The sequence below is a fragment of the Epinephelus lanceolatus genome, chromosome 14 (genome assembly GCF_041903045.1).
Source record: "Epinephelus lanceolatus isolate andai-2023 chromosome 14, ASM4190304v1, whole genome shotgun sequence".
NCBI lineage: Eukaryota > Metazoa > Chordata > Actinopteri > Perciformes > Serranidae > Epinephelus > Epinephelus lanceolatus.
Genome location: NC_135747.1, coordinates 43,022,296 through 43,043,707, shown reverse-complemented (window position 1 = coordinate 43,043,707; position 21,412 = coordinate 43,022,296). Strand labels below are relative to the sequence as shown.

The following is a 21,412-nucleotide window of genomic DNA, read 5'->3' as shown; positions in this document are numbered from 1 at the left end:
CAGCGGCCATATAACAGGGATGGTAAATGATTGTATTGTTTGTCCATTGTTTTCAATATAGATGCACAGCAGGCGCACTCAAACAGCAGAGTGATGCCAGAGCGATTTGAGGGTGCAAAAAACACAGCATGTGCACGGCCCCCTGTTGCTGCTGTTGTTTGGTACTCAGTAAAACATCAAAGCCGCCGTAATGAAGAGTCTTTGCTGGCGCCCTATCATGTGATCTCTGTAACAAGGGCACTAAAAATTATATTTTACAAAGACTCATCCTCACAAAGTTTTTCCACATGGTGGAAAAACTTTGTGAGGTTGAGTCTTCCACTTTTCCACTCCACTTCCACTCTTTTATGTGGTAGTTGTCCCTACCACATAAAATTATATTTTACAAAGACTCATCCTCACAAAGATTTTCCACATGGTGGAAAAACTTTTGGATGATGGAATTCTTATGACCGTCTGAAATTTAATTGAACTATGACAAAATATATTAAGATAAAGACCAAACACAACGTCACATAATTTAATTAATCTGTTGGGACAAAAATAAAGTTCAACAGGACCTGTGGTGTGTTCGGGTGTGTGTTCGAGCAGACGTAGCTCCATTCATAAACATGAGTCCTTTTCAGTGTTCATACATTTCTGTGTTGTTACAGTGAAAAGGATCCCGGCCTAACGACATACACTCCAGCTCACATGTCTGCTCCTGCCAGTTCACTTCTTTCACAGCCTGCAGTTTCACAGGCCTCCTCCTGCCTACTTTTGTGTGAGGTCATTGAGATGCAGCACCGGGCTCGATGGCAGCTCAAACAGCCGCAGTGACTGACACCGGGGATGTGGACGGGGCCGTATCCTCAGTAAGGACTAAGGGAAGCTTGGCACCTGGCGGGCTGAGCCGCTACCCTCCATCTCCTTTCACTGCTGAGGATAAAAGACATGAGCGAGGCCCATCACCCCCGAGCCCCCTTCTATTCACTGCTGTTATTCTGCCTCAGTCGCCCTCAGCTCCTCCACCACCCGTTCCCATCCCCGAACCGTTCCAGGGGAAGAAAGCAGCTGAGAGAAGAGCACGGGGGGCTTTGGGGGAAGAATTCCACCACGCTGAAGCTCTCTGTGTGACAGCATGTATGAAGCTGCCCCTGGTGAACATTTCTCAATGGATCCTGGACTCAATACAAATCTGAACTGAGGCCTGTGAAGAATACAAAGTGACCACCAGAGAAAGGTCCGTGCAAAACTCAAGGCAATTAAGATGTAGCATCATCCTGCATCACCTGACCTCTGCTTCTGTTCAGAGAGAGCTGAGAAAGCATCCTGGCTGGGTGAACGCAGCTGGAGCTCACAGACACAAGTCTTCAAACATATAACATAATCCACATGTACAAGACGCACTCTTACTGCTCCTTTCCATCTCATCCATCTGTGCATCATCCAGAAATCCTGCCTGAAGATAACAACAGAGCTGATACTCAGGTCGGGAGCTCAGAAAAATCACAAAGTGAATTTAGTTTAGACTGGCTCTCTTGGCCTCACTAGCCCTAATATCGGTGAACCTAGCCCCTTTTACGCTGCCTGTTCAAGGCAGGAATATCACTCTGTTGCACCGCCTCACGAGATCGGCTGCCACTGAACAGGGACACTAAATGATTATTATTGACACGTTAAAGCCGTTGTTGTTGTTTAGAAAGTGCTGCTGATGTATATGTTATATGTCACACTAGAGGGCGACACTGTCGTGTTACACGTCACCCCCGTCACGGCTCTTTGGCTTCCAGAACGCCGGCCTGCTGTCTAAAGGGTTGGACACATGCTGCGTCTTTTGCACCTTTAAATCTATTGTTTTCATTGTAGACGTGCAGCAGGTGCGTTCAAACAGCAGAGTAACGCCAGAACATCGTGCACGCATTCCTGAGCGTCTATTTTTCAGGTTGATATCTGTGGAGACGTCAGGTTATTGTGGCACCAGACAATAATATTCTGTCAGCCGGACACCGAGCTGAGAACTGTTTCTGACTGTGCTGCTTAAAACCACAGGTCCCTTTGGAGAAAAGAATCAGCTGAGCAGAAGTAATGGTATCATTACTTTAGATTTTCACCACCTCTGGATATCACTACCTCCTCTGCCTTCATCTGAGCAGTGTTAATGTGGGCATGTTGCTGCAGGTAGCAGTTTGAGTAACACAAAAGCCTGAAGGCTCATCCGACACCAAAACATAGCACAGCTGTTTGTAATAATGAGTCAGTTTCCATGAGTCTGGGAAAATATCAGAGGAGAAATCGACTTCATCGCCGGTCCTGATGACTGTGAGGCAGAAAGTCAGCCAGGTTCAACACTGTTGCTGAACTGCTGATGGTGTGAACGCAGCCTGAGGACAGTGATGGGGAGACTGAAAGTGTTTCCCAGAGCTGAATCTGCTGCTGACTGAAGCCAGCTGAGATGCAAGACAGCAAATATTCAACCGTCTCTGCCAACAGAGCTGTGTGATGATAATTGGGTCCTTCCTCCTCTCAGATCAAGATAAGAGTTATCAAGACGTTCAAATACAACTTACAGATCAGGGAAAGTACACATGAAGGGAACAACACGCACATTGGTTCAGACTGGGAGAGAATATAAATGTAGTGTCCTGAAGTGAACCTCACACAGTCTCACTGTGACTTTCACTACTGTGTCTTCACTTCCTCTCAGGTGCTAACACCTTCTCTGTGGTTACCATGAGGTGAAACATAACCTGCCCTCCCCTTTAATATCACTTTGAGTTCATCAGACAGGAAGTCCCTCTATAAGGATCCAAAGGTCACACGGTGTTTGTCTGAGTGGCCAAGTCACACTGCGCTCTCTTTAGTCACTGACTGGGATTATTTTATCACTCTGAGCAGAGCAGGAGGATTAATGCTGGACGACACGACCTGAAATATATTTTAGAATGAATTTCAAATTTAACGAAAAATATAATATTACCTATTTCTAAATTCATATAAAAATATTTAGAGAAAATCCCTGGAGCGGTGTGTCAGCCTCAATCTGTGCCGAGTGTGGCTGTATTCAGTTCAAGGTGCTGTGATGCCTTCATTTCTCTAAAGTGCAACTTTTCTAAAATGTTCCCAGATGTGAACAAAAACTTAAATGCAAAACACTTTTATTTGTTTTCCCCATTTTTCACGTTTCAGTTAAAGATCTGAGGCTTTTTTATGCACTCAATATTTACATCTCTGTCAATTGTTGGTGAATTTGGCAGTAATAATAATTGAAATAATAAACTTTATACTTTAACTTTAACAATAATCCTGGACCTAAACTCAAAGGTACAAGATTGATCCTTGTGTCAGCTCTGATTGATTCCTCTCCACTGCAGGAGTTGGACTCAGTGGCTGAGGTGATGCAATATGTCAGACTTGAGAAATAAAGATTTACAAAATGTGACTAATCTGATAACTTTGAGAGAATTTGGAGCCATTTATGTATTTCATAAGAGCTAAGCTTTAACTGTCCACCTTCCTAAATGGACTGATCTTGCAGGGTTTAACACACATTCATTTATTTGAGGCAGACTGCCACAATTTAAACATCTGCTGCTACTTTTTGATTTGCTATTTTTGGAGCTGGATCATTTATAGGTGTGCTGTTGGATATATATGTACTGTTCGGTTATTAGTTGCTGCACAGAGCGGCAGAGCGGCAGGTCTAAAGATTTACTTATACACACAAACAGCTGCTCCTCTCATCCATCAATCTGATCTGATCAGCTCTGATCTGATCGACTGAGCAATTATCCACCCGGCAACTCAAAACTCCTCAAACTGCTGCTGAGGGGAAAAAGACAAGTTCTGCTTGTGCTGCGTTCACGGACCTGCAAATACCTCTGAATTTAGAGAGGGGGCACAGACTAATACAAGGACACACAGGCAGACAAAAAAAGTCGCTTTTTTATATTTCCATGTATTTAGTTATTTGAATTGTATTTATTTATTAGTTTTTTATTTATGTCATGTATTCCACTGACGGTCTGTAACGTCTGGCAACTATCTGCCTTTATGTTCCACATGACTGAGCACTGCTGTGATTGTTAGAATGTAAAATCAATAAAGATATTTGAATGATAATTTAGGGTTTACAGGTATGAATGAGTTCACTGTGAGACTTTTACGACCTTTTAAAGACCACTTTAAATGAAAGTTAAGACCAAACTTGAGATGGAAACACACACCAAAAGTGAAAATATTCTCCTTACCATTAAACGCGTGCTTAACACAAAAAGAAAATGAACTAACAGGCAGGCTGCTGAGGCCTTAGTTTAACACTGCATGATCAGCGTCAGGTGTTGTGTTTCCCTCTTGTTAAAATGAAGTTCCCGTCGCTCCAACACCCGAAATTCTTATAGTGACGTGACTAATAAACATTTAAGACCCATCTTATCTTAATTCAAGACAATTAAATATATCTTAAGGACCTGTGGTCACCCTGAAGAAGAAGTGCAGCTCTGTAAAGCACAAATCTCTGTAAAGAAAAGGTCTGATCATTACAACAACCTTTGGCTGCGTCCTGACCCCTGACTGACACCTGACTGCCCTCTGCAGCCTTCACCTAGACAAAGAGATATCATTGAGTCTTGTGACAGACTCTCCAACAGTGAGGATCAGATCATTCTGTGTCCTCTCATCTGTTCTGTACTGTCTTCACCTGCATGATGAAGATCTGTACTGACACATATGAAGACTTTTTTTACTAAACCTCCTGAGCACAGCTGAAGTCGTTTCCATAGCAAAATATCTCTGCTGCGTACAAAACACTAACATGAAACGCAAAGTTTAAAGCTGCAGAAAAAAAATAGTTTCCTCTGTAACAATTACAACTCAACACTTAAACTTCCCATAACCCATAACTCAACCTCTCAGATCAACACCACATGCTGCAGGTCATGGAATTCACACAGAGACACCTTTTCTTTTACATCTGCACACATGAGGGGAATATGTGCGCCTGACAGTACCAACCTCAAAGATTTCTTACAGGAAATCATTACCTGCAACTGCTTGAATCAGCAACCTCTCAGATAGTAAAGTCTCAAACAAAGATTTCCACCTGCCCTCAGCTGTGCTACACACACTGCTCTGAATGTGTCATATAAAGGCGCCTGTTTTTGAATGTACTGATAATAATACAGGCAAAATTATTTACACAAAACAGCACCATTATTTACATTAAAAAGTCACATGAGTGTGTGATGGTTTTAAAGTAATCTGCTGTAGCTTAAACAGCTCGTGGGTCACAATCAAAAGCTGAATGTGTGTGACAGTTAACTTTCAGATGATCATCAACACAAGAAATCATCTCCTTAAAAAGGTAACGTCCGTATTTTTAAATCTGGACTCTATATTCTCATGTTTATGTGTCTAAGTGATTAATTGGAACAATTATTTTCATATTGGTCCACTACTGAGTGAGAGGGCTACAGCAGGAGCAGCAAAACCAGCTGCGATGTCACCACTCAGGGTACGTTTGCACCGTCAATTCAAGCTCTATCTCTGTAGGGATCCTCTCCATAATGTTGTCAGACACTTAGAATAACAATCTGAGCCACAGTGTTATAAAACGGTGCAGGTAAAAACAACAAGGCTGCTCATGACTCCTCAGTGACACAGGATGCATGAAACATTAATAATGTGAGGTGAGGTGGAGAGGGGAGCGTGCACAGGGACTCACAGTGTCTCCTATCTTCAAGTCGGCACACTTCCTGAGGCCTGGCAGCGGCTGTCCATCCTGGCAGGTGGCGGTGAAGGAAAGGCTGATGTCCTCTGGGTGATCCCACACTGACAGCTCCACTTTAGAGCGGATGTTCTGAGGAGAACACACCCGGGAGGACACAGAGACTGTTGGTACATGTCAATGACTCAGGGGTTTAAAACTTTTGTTGCGTGGTAAAATAAATCCTCCGAGGCTTCTCTGCAGCAGCGAACAGAGGATTTCGTGCACATGAACATTTTCCAGTGTCCTGAAATCAGAGCTGTGTTAATGCGATGCCTCCCACACACACATTTATATTAAAACCCACCTCAGTGTGTCCTATCAGGCTTGTAACTCTGGTTGAGTAACAGTGTGGAAAAGAGTGAAACATGGGGAATGTGTTGCCTTGGTTAGGCACATTTTTACAGTTAATCTCACCCATACCGCAGGCGCTGTGCACTGAGGCAGGTTGCATGTGTGTGGATGTGAAATACCACGGCTGTTTGCAATGCCAGCTGCGTGTGGCTCTGTGCAACATATGAAACCCGACCCCCAGTCAGTCATGCACATTTACTTGGATGTAACCGTGCCATGGATAAATCAGGACCGGGTGCGCTCATTCACTCTGTCTCACACACACTTACACTTTTCTGACCCTTCACACCATCACAGCGAGGAGCTGCTTCATGCCACCGTCAGGCTCAAGCAAAAAGGAGCTGGTGACATGACGTGACCTCACAGTGTTTGACAAAGCCTGTCCTGCACACGGAGCGGTGGATATAATGTGGCAGCTGGAATGTTAATAAGGCCGTGAGTCAAAGCACTTCATTCAGGCCAACTCCCACACACTGAGCGTGTCAAGTCGGCGTTTGAGACGTGACTCTGTCGCACAGAATACCCCGCCACGGGCCAAAACAAGATGCAGTTCCTCCTGACTGAGGCGAGGAAAAAAATCTGTACACCCACACAGGAAAACATTTAGGGAAAGGTTGACGACACGCAGTGCAGTTCTTTGGTTTCAGAAAACACATGAAAATAAATCTCATGAGACGGACAGCCAGAGGAGGCTTCAGACGGAGAGAGGAGGGACAGTCTAGAGAATTAATATTTCTGAAACTGTCTGCAGTCACAACTTATTAGTCCAAACTGCTGCAGTGAGATCTGCTGAGACTCAACACACCCTCATATAAAAACCTTTAATAAAGTGATATACCAGTCGTGACACGACCACAGACATGAGTGTACCACTGATCTCTGCATCTTCATTCCTTTGCTTTGGAGTCCATAACGTCTTTAAAGCAGAGACTAGTCGCTGGTTTTCACTGTTCAGGTTACAACAGATTACTTTGCCAATTCTCTGCATCTTCTGTTCAGAAATAGAAAAATGTTTAAAACAACAGCTGATCATAAATTGTATTGACACTACTTTGCATGAATTTATTTCTTTGGTTCCACTCATCAAGATTTGATTTTGAACTTTGAACTTATAATATTATTTTTACTAATTAAAGCTAGGGTAGGCAATTTGATTTTGGCGTAAAAAAATTCCATCATAAACTTGAGCATAATAATTCAAGTGGACTGAGAGACAACTAGACCTCTGCACCACCTCTTGGCTCTGTTTTCAGGCGTTGGACAATCTAGCCAGTGACAGGAGACTTTGGCCAATCACACGTCATTTCATAGAGTGGGGGTTCCTATTGGCTGTTCTACAAAAGCTGATGGGTGTCCTGTGTATGAAAGCCTGATTCAATGGTGGAGAATCCTGCTGAGAAAGTTGCTATTCCATCATTGGTAACAACAGTCTACACTACAGAGCAACAATCCGAAAAAGAAAGATGGACTGATCAAACAGAGAGCCTGACAATAAATGAACAGTTTACGTAGCCAACGTTAGCTAGAGCCTCAAATCACTATAAGTAAGTTTCCAGTCACAGTGAAGTGGAGCTCCCCGTCGCTTAAGACCACCTCGTCATGAGGAGAGCGGGCAACAACTCTTGAGACTGACCCCCAGTCAGCAGCCCCAGCAACCTGAATCCAGTAAGCCCCAGACTGAGCAGCCTCAACTCCTCGCCGGATCAGCAAACTTTCTGTTGCTGCTGTTACGCAGGTTAGACCTGGCGCTGCTGCTATCCAATAGCCTACTGTGACACCCGGCACTTGGGGGTTTGTTGGCAGGTTCCCAAGCTGCTTCCTGCTCTCCTCCCGGGGAATCACTCCACAGTGGCGGGGAGCGAGGTGGAGGGACCATAAGGCGACTAGCAGCTAATTCTCGTCTCATTTGTGGTCTGATAAACTGTGAGAGAGTGGCGAGGAGGGGGTGAATGAGCTGCAAACAACTCTGCAATGAAATGTGATTAAATAAATCAGTGTATGTGAAACACTGGGTTACTGTATGAAGCCCGTGCATATGCCTGTGGGTCTGGTGGGAGGGGCTTAGGACAAAGAGGTGGGAGTTGCAGGAGGAGGCTGAAGAAGATTTTTGCTGATCCCAGGTTTAACGAAACGTCCCAAAGCAGGGCAGCATTTAATAATTTCGATCATTCTAGAAATTGTTAGAAAACATTGAAAAATGTCCATCACAGATTCTTAGCTATACTGTGGCATCTTCTTTGTTTTGTCTGACCAACAGTCCAAACCTTAAAAATGTTTTCCAAGAAATCCTCACATTTGAGAGGCTGAACAAACGTGCACAGCATTTTTAAATAATCTAATTAGCTCCAAAGTCAGCTGTTGAACTCCCTGCGTCTCTCCCATCCTCTCCACTGAGATGAGAAATCCAGCTTGCGTGCAGCCACCCATGTCAGCTGGAGGCTCATTAAGAGTGTCACAGTAGTGGGAAGACTTTAAAGAATTTCCCTCCCGTTTCCTCACCCTCATCTTATCTTTCTTCTCAAACCCCTCTGTGTCGTTACTCAACTCTCACACACACGTACATAAACAGGAAACCACACACACTGACACTTTTCTTTACTCACATTATAAGCTGCCACGATGAGCTGAATTACATTCTTAGAGTCCTGGTCCAGGATTTCCACGGTGGTTCCAGGTATGAGTGCAGTAAAGTTCTTTGAAGGAAATAAGATACAGCATCAATTACATAAATATTTCATTAATAGGAAAAGTATGTGTCCTTTAAGATAAAAATCTACGTACCTTATAAATAACGTAGAGCCGTTTTGTCACAGCGAAGATGAGGAAGATGTTATTTTCTGCCAGTTTCTCCCCCAGAAGAGCCAGAGAGGGATAATCCTGTACAGAGAGGTGGCAAAGGGCATTATGGGTATTTTCCTCCACACATACTGTCTGTAGATAAAGTAGAGTTCAGTCAGGGAGCTCGCTAACGGATGTCGAAGTTCTTGTGTTTACATCGCTCTGCTGGCCCTCTGACACCAGACTAAAGGTTGATGTCCTTTAAGACGAGAGCTCATCTTCATCTTCTTCGGCATCAAGACAACGTTCCAGATCAAACTGTGAGATGTGGATATTTTCACTGGATGCAGCTCCGTTCCTACTGAGATTCTTATTTCAGATGGACAATGGAAAAGAAACAAACTCTGACATCCAGTGTTCTTACTCAAAAACAGAAATATGGAACAGTGTGTCCCTTGAATGATCTGTATCATGCATGATAAGACTGAGGTCAAAAATAAATCCTCTCCTTTCACAACAGAGTTTCTACACAGGATTTTTTTAAATTCTGCTTTTAGTGGAAAATAGACCAGAAAAACAAACGGAAAAATCAACCCAATCGCCTGAATAAATGCTGGCATTGTACTTTTCTGCAGACCCTGGATACATTACAGTTACAGGTTATTATGTGGTGGATACATTGAAACTTAACACTTTAACAATGCTGCGGTTAATGTGTGGTTAGGTTTAGGCACAAACCACTTAGTTATGGTTTAGGAAAGATCATGTTTTGGCATAAAAAACTGCTTTTGGGGGACAATCCCCAGTGAAAAAGCAAGAAGGTCTTTTCACGGCACTATCCTCGCTGGAAAAACACAGACAAGTCACTAAAAAAGAAAAGCCAAAGGAAACATAGTGAGAGTTTAACTTTAACTTTAAAAAGCCGCTGGAAACACAGCGAGGGATTCCTAAAAAAACATCCATGCTTGGGGGCAGAAAAACCACTGGAAACACAGTCACGGGTCCCTAAAAATACCCTTGCTTGAGGATGAAAAAGCCACTTGAAAAAAACATTTTTATGGCTGTAAAGCTGCAGGAAACACAGCTAGGGATTCCTAAAAAACACTCAGGAGGCTAAAAAGCCGCTGGAAACACAGTGATGAATCCCTAAGAAACACCCACATTTGGCGACTGTAAATCTGGTGGAGACACAGTGATGAGTTCCTAAACAACACTCTCATTTGGGGGAGAAAAAAAACACTTAAAAAAAAGACCATGACTCACTAAAAAACCCATCATTAAGGGCAGAAAACCTGCTGGAAACACAGTGACACGTCCCTAACAAACACTCTTGTCTGACAGAGAAAAAGCCACTTGAAAGAGCCATGGGTCGCTAAAAAAAATACCATGATAAGGGTCTGAAAAGCTGCCGGAAACACAGTGACAGGTCACTAACAAACACCCATGTTTGAGGGCTGAAAAGCCGCTGCAAAAGTACCATGGGTCACTAAACAACAACCAGTTTTGTTGTTTGTCGGACTTGAATAGTGGTCTGCAGCTTGGCAGCCGTCTCGTCTAGATGTCCTGATGACAAAGTCAGCTCATACACTGCTGATGCTGATATGATCCGTATGAAACACACAAATGTTAAATATTTGTGGTTTGCAGAAATGTTCAATGCCACATGTTCTCCTGGTGACTCTGCTGTGGGAGCTCAGTGCTGTCCACATGATATTGATCCATGTTTACAGCATCAGCGCTCCGACATCTTCAGACACTGTGTAACTGCATCATGTGAGTAAAACTTTCTTTGTGAGCTTTTGCTGCATCCAACAAAAAAATCCACTGGCTCCTGATTGGCATTGACACTCAGATCAGATCAGATGGTACCAGCTGGAAGAGTCTGGTGGAAAATGTGGGCCAAAGTTCTCAAAGAGAAATCTTTGAACCTTTCTGACGTGTGTTGACAGGTCAGCAGTGCATAGTGTGGTTTTACTGGCAGCCTCCAGGTGTGGCCGTTTGCATTGGTCCTTCCCTCGGCAGCAACCACCGCAGACTGCTGCTATTAATAAGCATGTGTTCCTTTTCAAGTTGTCGGGTTAAATTAGTACTTTACTTCAGCTGAACTCACTCGAGTCTTTCTTTGACATAAAGACGGATTATCAAACACATCAGACACTGAATGCACTCAGATCCAGTAATCTGTGGTTTGACAGGAGCCAAGTGGAGCCAGAAATCCATAAAAGGTGAACAAGCAATCATACAAAGCTTTGTCATCAGAGAAGGAAGCAGGTTCAACGAATAACACAGACCTCTTAGTCATTCTTTGGGTAAACACTGAAAATTCCAGTGTCCATTCACAGCTGGGTTTTGTACGGAAAAGTACCTGAGCTTCATTCAGCTATGGGAACGTGTGTTACAGTGTGTGTGTGTGTGTGTGTGTGTGTGTGTTACAGTAAAGTCCAGGTTTGAACTCAGAGGATTAAAAGCTGCTGTAAGATCTACATAATTCCAGCTCATTCAAATGTTACACTGGTTAATGGATCATGTTGCTTAAATAACACTGCTCGTATTTCTCTCTTAAAGGGACAGTTCACCCCATAATCAAAAATACATCGTTTTCGTTTGACCTGTGGAGCTGTTTATCAGTCTAGATCAGGGGTGTCAAACTAATTTTAGTTCACAGGCCACATACAGTGTGATTGATCGCAGGTGGGCCTGACCAGTGAAACCATTGCATAATATCCTAAAAATAACAAACACCTCCAATTTCCCCTTTTTTTTGGTTTAATTAAGTTAATTTTAAAAAATGCTAAACGCTGTAAACACACGCTGTGATGTTTTCAGAAGCATAAATGCAATTTCAACAGTTTTTCCACAGTCTACTACTCACTGCATTTTTCCATACATTTCCCCTCCTGTGTCGTGATCACCAAACTGAAGTGACAGAAAAGAGCTGTATTCTGGTCAGTATGGAAGGAGAGGATGAATGAAGAAAGCTACTCAGTGTTTAACTTGCTCCTGAAACCTGGCACCTCTTCGTCGTCACAAGTGCATCACTATTAGGTGTGTAGAGTCATCCAGTGGGCCGGACTGGACCCTGGGCCGTATGTTTGACACCTCTGATCTAGACAGTTTTGGTGTGAGCTGCAGAGTGTTGGAGATATGGGCCGTAGAGATGTCTGCCTTCTCTCCAGTATAACAGAACTAGATGACACTCAGCTTGTGGAGCTCAAAGTGGCAAAAAAACACACACAGACATCGACATAGAGAGTTTCATGCAGGAACTATTTTCTTTCTTCTTTCTTGCTCATGCACCTTCTTTGAAGTGCTTCGGTTGGCAGGTGTAGTTCAGTAGAAAGAAAATAGTTCCTACATGAAACTGCAGCAACAAGGTCTGTGGATTATCTTGAGTAACCAGGTCATGATTTCTGTAAAGAGCCACTGATGAGTGTCATCCTGTTCTGTTATACTGGAGAGAAATCAGACATCTCTACGGCCGATATCTCCAACACTCTGCAGCTCACACCTAAACTGTCTAGACTGATAAACATTTTTTTAGCCTTTATTTGATAGGACAGACAAGCGTGAAAGGGGGAGAGAGAGGGGGAGTGACATGCAGCAAAGGGCCACAGGCTGGAGTCAAACCTGGGCCGCTGCGGCAACAGCCTTGTACATGGGGCGCCTGCTCTACCACTAAGCCACTGATGCCCCAGTGGAGGGGTCTTTAACCCACCTCTGATATTAAACATTGCTCTGTTTGAGAGTCAAATAACAGAGGGAGCAGCTCGTCTTACCATCTGTGTGGAGGCGCTGTACTCGTTCTTTTCATTGAGGTGACAGCGTCCATCGTGGGGCTGGACGAGGCCTCCCAGCCGGCCATCCAGGGCGAGGTGAGGCACGTCGTCTGTGGCGAACACCAGCAGGTGGTAGGCCTCCTTTCTCCAACCGATCTCCTCCTGTTTACAGCAGAGGAGACGTTTTATGTACCCTTCTTGTCTGTGCAGAGAATTTAATATAACCTTGGTACTATTATTATGTTTGATTATTAGCATCATACAAAAAAGATGATTTTGGTTAGTTGTTAGAGTCAGCATGTGAGGAGAGCATTCCAGCTACAGACGACAGAAACAACTGTTACATCCTCAATTCATCGTTTGGTCATTAAATGTCAGAAGAATAGTGGAACATGTCCTGTGTCTTTCTTATAGCTCAAGGTGACGTCTTACAGTGGTGTTTTATTGAGTTTTATTCAGTTTATTATCATGCGTGATGAACAAAAGCATCAAATTCACACGTTGAAGAAGCAAATGTTTGACTTATTTGCCTACAAAATGACTGAAACAATTATTCACCTCATCAACTGTCTCTCAATCAACTCCTTCCAGCTCTCAACAACATAAACACATCAGTAAACGGCTTCATATTCTGGCTTCTACCGGCATTTAACTAAAACTCATCAATATTTTCCACAACTTGAAAACCACTGATGCAAACACACACACACACAGTGAGAGTGTATCAGCAGCCAGAGTTTTCTGCTGCAGGCTGGTTATCAATAGGAAACAACAGCCTACAGCAGAGTGAGCGTTTGACAGAGTGCTGACTAACGCACGCCGCTTCAGAAACATGACGTTTCAGCCACTGATGAGAGGGACTCTGTCATTCTTTTGTTCAATATGTCCCCTGAACCTTCTGTACAAAGGAGCCATGAATCATGCCCCCATCATAGGCCTCATTCAGCACCACAAATTTAAGTTGTGTGTGAGAAGGTTAAGTTTTATACACACCAATGACTATTTCCTGTTATTGAGGGAAGCAATTATGTTGCAAGGAGATAAAGTGGGTTCAACTCATGGACAAAGTATGTGCATTAAACATGTTTACTGAAAAGTTTTAAGCTCCAGTTAGAATGTTGACTTTCAAATACTGTGCAGTTTTGTTTTTTCATGTCTATTCATTCTGTTGAAACCCTGTTTTTATCTGCACAGTTGCAGATAAAGATTACGCCACACTAATATTATCAGTATTATTCTATTTGTAGAGTTAGATTCCAAACATTTCAAGTAACTCCAGAGTGTTGTCAAGTCCAAAAGTCAAAGTTAATTGCTATCAAAATATTCTGCTTTAGTCCATATCTGTTAAGCCTTTTGTAACAACATTTTCACTGCGGTAAAAACAAAACAAACTTTGCTCTCCAGCTTGTTCTACACAAAAGGTAAACACGCACCTGTGTTAATGAGCCGGTCTAACAGCACCATTAATTACCAAAGAACATCGATTTAATGACAAAAAAGGACTAGCTCACTTTAACTGATGATTTTGTTCAACTTTTTTTAGGATGACAGACAGACATTCGAAGCTTAAAACAAAAACCTCAACAGAGGCTTCAAATATAAAACTAGAATTACAGCCTTGAGGCTATAACCCTCCTCAAAACCAGTCAAGTTGCAGTTACAGTTTACATCCATGTCTGTCCAGACTCATATGGAGCCATGACAGTAGATGATGCTTCAAATATGGACGCTGCTGCAAAGAAGCTACTAGTTCTAAAACATGGACGATTCACACACGTCTTCAACACGACAGCACAGATGGTCTGTAAAATCAGCACAGCTTCAAGGTCGACACCCAAGATTAGTGGACCAAATGTCTGTTTTGTCATGAGGGCATATGAATCCTTGAGTTATGGCCAAAATCATTTCTTGTGAGGTCACAGTGACCTTTGACCACCAAATTCTAATCAGCTCATCCTTCAGTCTGGGTAGACGTTTGTGCCAAATTTGAGAAAATCCCTCAAGGGATGTGGCAGCCCTCACCTCAGAGTTTCATCTCCCCATAGGAAATATTAAATATATCCCCCAAGCTGTCAGAGCTGTTCAATCTAAATTACACACCATTATTCAAATCAATACAAAATGACCTCAATCGTTGGACAAAACTACCCATTTCACTTTCAGAAAGAATTTCAACAATAAAAATGTCAGTCCTCCCAAAAAATAATTATTTATTTGCTATGATCCCTACCTTTCCAAATCCACCCTGGCTCAATTCTCTTAATACAGCAATATCACAGTTTTACTGGAAAAATAAAACACCCCGTATAAAGCTTAAAACATTACAGAAACCCAAAACTCAGGGAGGATTAGAAGCACCAAACTTTGAACTTTATCATCTGTCAAGTCAGTTAAAATACTTAAAACAATGGCTCACCCCTCAGATTTTGATTCACACTGGTTAGAAACCGAGCAGGCACTATGCATCACTATAAATCTTTCAGATCTCCCATTCATCAGTCAAACAATTAAATATCACACCTGTTTTCAAAGTATTTCCATAGCCTCAGCTCTGACAGCTTGGTGGAAAATCTTTTGCATTAAAAGCTCCACAGTTGCACCATCCATTCATCCACCATTATGGAACAACCCAGATTTTACAATAAATAGAAAACCATTAAACTTCACATCATGGAAAGATAAAGGTATCACACATCTCCACCATATCATTCAGGAATCCAAAATTATCAGTTTTCAACAATTAAGCCAGACATTCAGCATCAGTAATAGTCAATACCTCCAGTATTTACAGCTTAAGTCGAACATTCTTCCAAAACTTAACAATACATTCAGTACTCAGGATCAAACCACTGTCATAGATGATTTTGTAAAGATTTCTGGCTCTAACAAATTACTCTCAAAGATATATAGATTTCTAATCAGTACCAACACTTCTATTTCTCTCCCAGTTTCAAAGTGGGAACAGGATCTCTCCATCACTCCCAACTCAGACTTCTGGCACCAAATCTGCAAAAATAACTTCACTCATTGTAAAATCCCAAATCTACAGCTCATTCAATTCAAGGTTAACCACAGGACACATTATACAGGAGACAGGTTACATAAAATGGGATTCAGTACATCAGACCAATGCACTCATTGCACACAAAACACCACCGACAACTATATACACGCTTTCTGGTATTGCACATCAGTTAGGCAATTTTGGGTTCAAGTCACAGATCACTTATTACACACATTGAGCTGCCGCATCCCTCCATCCCCCCAACTTTGCATCTTAGGAGACATGTCAACTCTACAACTAAATAATCGTATCAAACTACACTGTTCACAGCCCTAGCTGTTGCCAAGAAAACTATCCTCCTAAACTGGAAAACAAGAAATCAACTGAACATAACCCACTGGAAGAACTTATTAATAGATCAAATTTCAATTGAAAAAATGTCTGCATCAGTTAATCACAACATACCCCGTTCCAACAAAATCTGGTCCTCATTTATCAACAAATTGATTTCTATAGATGCCTGACTCCCTTTTCACAGCACCACACAATCCATAGCATCTTCGGTACATGAACCTACACTGATTACATTATTTCTAACATAAACAGATAATACATTTGTAAGATGTTTTTTTATTTTTTTTATTTATTTTATTTTTTTTTTTTCTCCTTACTATTGTTGTTTAGATTTGTGATGATTTTAAACTTAACCCTTGTAGTTTAAGTTTTCTTTGTACAGGATTATTTGTACAGGGTATTTTGTATATTGTATTGGTTTATAAGTTTATTCTATTTTGTTTAGAGTTGTGATTATTTTGAACTTAATTCTGTAGGATAGGTTGTACTTGTTTTTGTATAGGGTATTTGTATATTGTATTTTTATAGGATTGTGATTGTGTATGTTGTATTTGTTTAAAAGCCCAACTAGGGACAGGAGTTGGAAATTAGCTGTAGCTATAACTCTATATGCAGCACATCAGATTCATGCTTTGTACTCAAACTATGTTAACTGCATTGTCCCTATAAAGTAAAAAAAAATAATAATAATAATACAAAACATAACTATATATGCTCACACACAAGTGCACACACACACACACACACACACACACACACACACACACACACACACACACACACACACCTCCTCACATGCATACAGCCTAACATGTCACTAATAAGTTTTTCTTTTTTTTTCTTTCCCTCTCATTCTGCCATGAATATAATTTTGTCCTATTCCCTTCCTCCCTCTTTTATATTCGATGTCTACTGTTGTTTTGTTTGCTTTGTGTTTGTTTTGTCTGTTTGTTTGCTTGCCTGTATATCTGATTGTCTGTTTGTTTGTTAATAAATTTAAAAAAAAAAAAAAAAAATCCCTCAAGAGGTTTCGGAGATATTGGACTCATGAGAATGAGACAGCCACAAGATCACAGTGACCTTTGACCACCAAAATCTGATCACTTCATCCTTCAGTCCAAGTGGATGTTTGTGCCAAATTAGGGTTGCAACAGTATGAGATTTTCATGGTTTGATAATCATCTCAGAAAATATCACGGTTTCACAATATTGCATATTTTACATTAACATCAGTCAGAATGACCCTTAAAGGAATGAAAACAGAAGGGTTATTGTTGGTTGAACAAGCCTTCGACTGCCTTAATCTAATCAGTTCATCCTGACATCCAGGTGGACGTTTGTGCCACATTACAGGAAAATTCCCTGAAGGTGTTCTTGAGAGATACTGTTCACAGGAGTTAGACGGATGGACAGACAACCCAAAAAACATAATGCATCCAGCTATAGCTGTTGCCAACACGCACACATAAAAATGAACATCTGTGTGACAGTGAGTCAGCTTGTCTTTTTCTCAAATTAAGTAAGTACTTTTCTTTTTTTACACACAATAAATTAGTTTATTTTAAGTCATATTCACGTGATAACCTGCACATTAAACTCCTAAATGGACTTAGATTTAAAAATAAGACAGAGCCAGGATCAATGAGGGTTGTGGACGGACCCGGCCCTCCCTCCTGACCAGTGAGCGTTTGAAATAGTGCAGCATGAGTAAATTACAAGGCAGGAGCTGCTCGCAGGGAGTCATTCTCTTCCTGTAGAAAACAATTAAATTGGGAGAGGAAAACAGGGATATGACCGGGCCTGCGAGTGACTCGTCCTCATGTTTAACCAGCTGCACCAGACTGCACTTCCTGTCCATCCCCCCGGTGCTTTTAATTAACAGGCAAATAGGCCAGACGCTTGTCACGGGGGAATCTCTGTAGTTCCACAGCGGCTTCCCCCTCCGTCTGAACCTAACGTGTGCTGTCACTCAGCACAGCCGAGTCAGGGAGCAGTCGAGGAATCTCAAAATAAAGACCCCTCAGTAGCTGATGGATGTCAGCGTCTATAAGAACAGAGATTAAGAAATGAGACACGTCACCTTACAAACAGCAGCCTGCAGGATGGCATCAAATCCGCCCTCTGGTGCATCCCGGTTGCGAGACACCATCTGCTTCTGCACCTCCTCGTTAAAGCGGTCCACTTTGTCCGTCAGTGAGAGGATGTGGCGGAAACCGAAGGTAGGGACGCAGTTGGGGAACAGTTTGTATCTGTGCAGGGTGACGCAGAGGTAGAGATCAGGATGTTTGGATCAGGACAATATGCTAAGCAGCACAAAGGTTCAGCCTCCATCTACAGAAGTCTTTTAAACTGTATGCACTGTTTTCTTTTTTGTGTCATTTTGGTTTTTTTGTTCTTTGTTGGATTTTAGGCAGCCTTGCGTTACATCTTAGCCGAGGGAGTACGGATGAAAAATAGCCTCTTGGCTGATTCTTGCATTTTTATACCATGTGTATTTATTAATTTACACTGACCTTTCTTAAATAAACTAAAATAAATCTGTCTCTGTTTATCTTTGCTATTTATTTACACCACCGTGATGAAGCTGACTTGATCTGTATAACATTCATTAAAACGTTGCATCAGTCCAAGCAGCGTTATTTTAAAGTATCACCAACAGCTAATATTTCTTCGATAGCGACGTAAAATGTAACACTGGGTATTCTTAAAGGAATACTTCACCTCTAAAGTAAACATTTGTTTATCGATTACTCACCCTGTGTTGAATTTGTGTACAAAACTTTTTCACATGCCTCCACCTAGAACGTAGAATCCACAAACAAAGAAAGCTCTTGATAATTAGCAATTATCAATCAAAATATCCATTTACAAACTCTCACACAGCTCGTGCAGTATAATCCAAGTCTCATTTATCCAGTCGTATCCTCAGTTTCTTCTCAAACACATGCATTTTTATGAAAACGTTAGTATTTAAAACTGAACTCAAAGTGAAACGTATCTCTGCTCTCTTCAGAGCCAGACTCCATTAACACTGCTCTACCACTGCATCCATCGGTTAGTTAGTTTGTGTTGTGTTGTGAGTTAAAACTACTGATTTTGTCAGGGGAGTCTGGCTTTGAAGAGAGCATAGGTATAGCCCCTTTTACCACTGGACAAAATAACCCACTAACACCCGCTGACATCTGCTTTTGTGCTTGGGTTACAATCTGTATCCACTCTCTGGACAAATGACTCTGCGGTAGTCACAGGTACTTATCGGCTCCAGCTCCGATCAGCAGTGATGGAAATATGACACCCGGCTGGACGCACTCATTTTAGCTTCCTTTGCCGGTGTGATGCAGTGACAGTCTGCACCAAATACTGCCGGTCTCTGTCTGAGCAGCGTTCAAAATAATTCAAAATTTAGTCAGAACTGGGTTTGAAAGAGACTAAATAAGTTACAATTTTTAAGTGGCCTCCGTGCTGCTGTCAACTGTTTTCCAACCAGTGATACTGACCGTGATGCACCAGAAAAAACAGAAACTTAAAGGCATTTTCATCAGCTGCAGATCGTTGTTCATAGGTCTGGTCAGCTGGCACTAGGAAAATGTCTACCACCTATTTTTAACTACATACACGTGCTAATTTTCATAGGAAGGCTTCAAGTTTCACTTCCATTTCAGTTTTAAATATAACAGTTTTACTGAGAATGCATGTTTGGAAGTGCTGAGCGCAGGACTAGATAAATGAGACTCAGATTAAACTAGACAAGTTGTGTGAGTTTGTAAGTCGATGTTTTGATATAGTTTCGCTGTTGTTAATTGTGGACCCTAATGACATCAAGAACTTCCTGGGTTTTTGGATTCTTCGTCCACCATGGAGACGTGAAAAATCCTTTTTCTATAGCACAGACACGTACCAGTATAGTTTTGCTGTTGTTAAACGTGGCGGTCATTTTAGGACGACGTATTCCTTTAAAGCCCCGACCGATCTGAATGTAGGCCGCGCTCTCGTCTTGTATAAACGGGATGAGCAACAGCAGAAGAGAAGCTGGGTTGGTTAGGGGTCAAAGTGCTGTCATCTATCTCTTTTAATATTTCCCTGCCGTGCTTCACTGTGTGTGACTGACACACACACATGCATGCACCCGACCAAAGCCATAACCTAGATGGGAAGTGATGCGCGATGGAGGGCGCTGAGTTAGTGCAGTGCAGCCTCACCTCAGGGGCGAACATCGTGTGCCGCAGCTTTTCAGCCTCTATCTGTTCTGCTCCCTTTCAGTTCGCCCTCATCAACAAACAATGAGGAGCGGCGAGGAGAGGGGCCATTTTGAAGAACTGTTTATTCACTCGGCTTTATCGAACACGGAAAAATCTCCCGTCCTGCATCTGCAGGATCTCTGACCATGCATGATTCATGAATGTGCAAAAATAGACTGTGTGGGTTTGAGTAAATTATTATTTCAGGATTTCTCTTCCTGGCCCGTTAAAGTCACAAGAGAACAGTTCTTAAGACCAACCTCACATACAGTCCTGTTGGCAGAGCTACATTTACACTGAGCTAACATACTGTATGTATCTGTATTTGAATGCAAACGTCGTAACAGCACCGTCCTCTTTAAACCTGCAGTAAACCCTGCTGCCTCCACCCACCCATTGCATGGATTCTCCTGATACTTGGGTGCTGTGTAGGAGAAGGGCGACATGTTTTTGTCCACGAAGGAACCGAAGCCCAGCCTGAAGTTGCTGGTGAGCTTGCCCATCTCCAGGGCCAGTTTGGTGCCCAGGTTACGGATGGTTTCCAGATCATCTTTCATGGAAAGAGAGAGGTCCATCAGGTAGTAGAGATCCACTGGGTAGTCCTCCACCTGCCGCACCTGCAGCCCAAACCACGTCTGGGCTCCTGGATGGAAAGGATAGAGGAATTGGTTAGCTGGTGTACTCAGGAAAACAAACAAGAGTCAAGAAGAGAAGAAAGGTGTTCCTTCTCTCACTACTCCTAACTTTAACTGTCTGTACATACCTGGCCGCAGGCTGAGGGAGATCTTCTGAGGCATGATCTGGACCACGTCATACTGGGACGACCCAGATCCTTTAGAGCTCAGAGGCCTGCTCTTCAGGATGGAGAGACTGCTGGTAGGGTACTCAACAAACCGCGCCTCGCAGCCCCTCTTATGCAGGTTTTGAATAAAATCGCAGCGTGACGTCAGAGTCCGCCCCCTCCCGAACTCCTGAAGGATGAAGAACCACAAACCTTTCATTACTGACTGTCATAAAAATATAAGGAGTTTAACTGTGATGACACGTATGGCATGAAATCATTGTTTTACCTCTGTGGAAACACTCTACCCAAGCACAGAGAAAATGTTGGTATTGTATGTTTCTGCAAACCACGAATGTTACATTTGCAGGTTATTATGAAGCA

General features: G+C 42.3%; 1 protein-coding gene across 1 annotated transcript in view; it reads right to left on the bottom strand.

Annotated features, from left to right (window-relative positions):
- The window catches only part of itgb5 (integrin, beta 5), a 74,714-nt gene that overhangs the window by 49,419 nt on the left and 3,883 nt on the right, over nt 1-21,412 (bottom strand). Inside the window, exons 3-9 of the mRNA XM_078174745.1 lie at nt 21,011-21,218; nt 20,641-20,890; nt 18,090-18,258; nt 12,652-12,813; nt 8,879-8,974; nt 8,701-8,790; nt 5,702-5,836 (exon numbers count right to left, since the gene is read on the bottom strand). Of these exons, the coding sequence (XP_078030871.1) occupies nt 5,702-5,836; nt 8,701-8,790; nt 8,879-8,974; nt 12,652-12,813; nt 18,090-18,258; nt 20,641-20,890; nt 21,011-21,218 (1,110 nt within the window). The remainder of the gene's footprint in view (nt 1-5,701; nt 5,837-8,700; nt 8,791-8,878; nt 8,975-12,651; nt 12,814-18,089; nt 18,259-20,640; nt 20,891-21,010; nt 21,219-21,412) is intronic.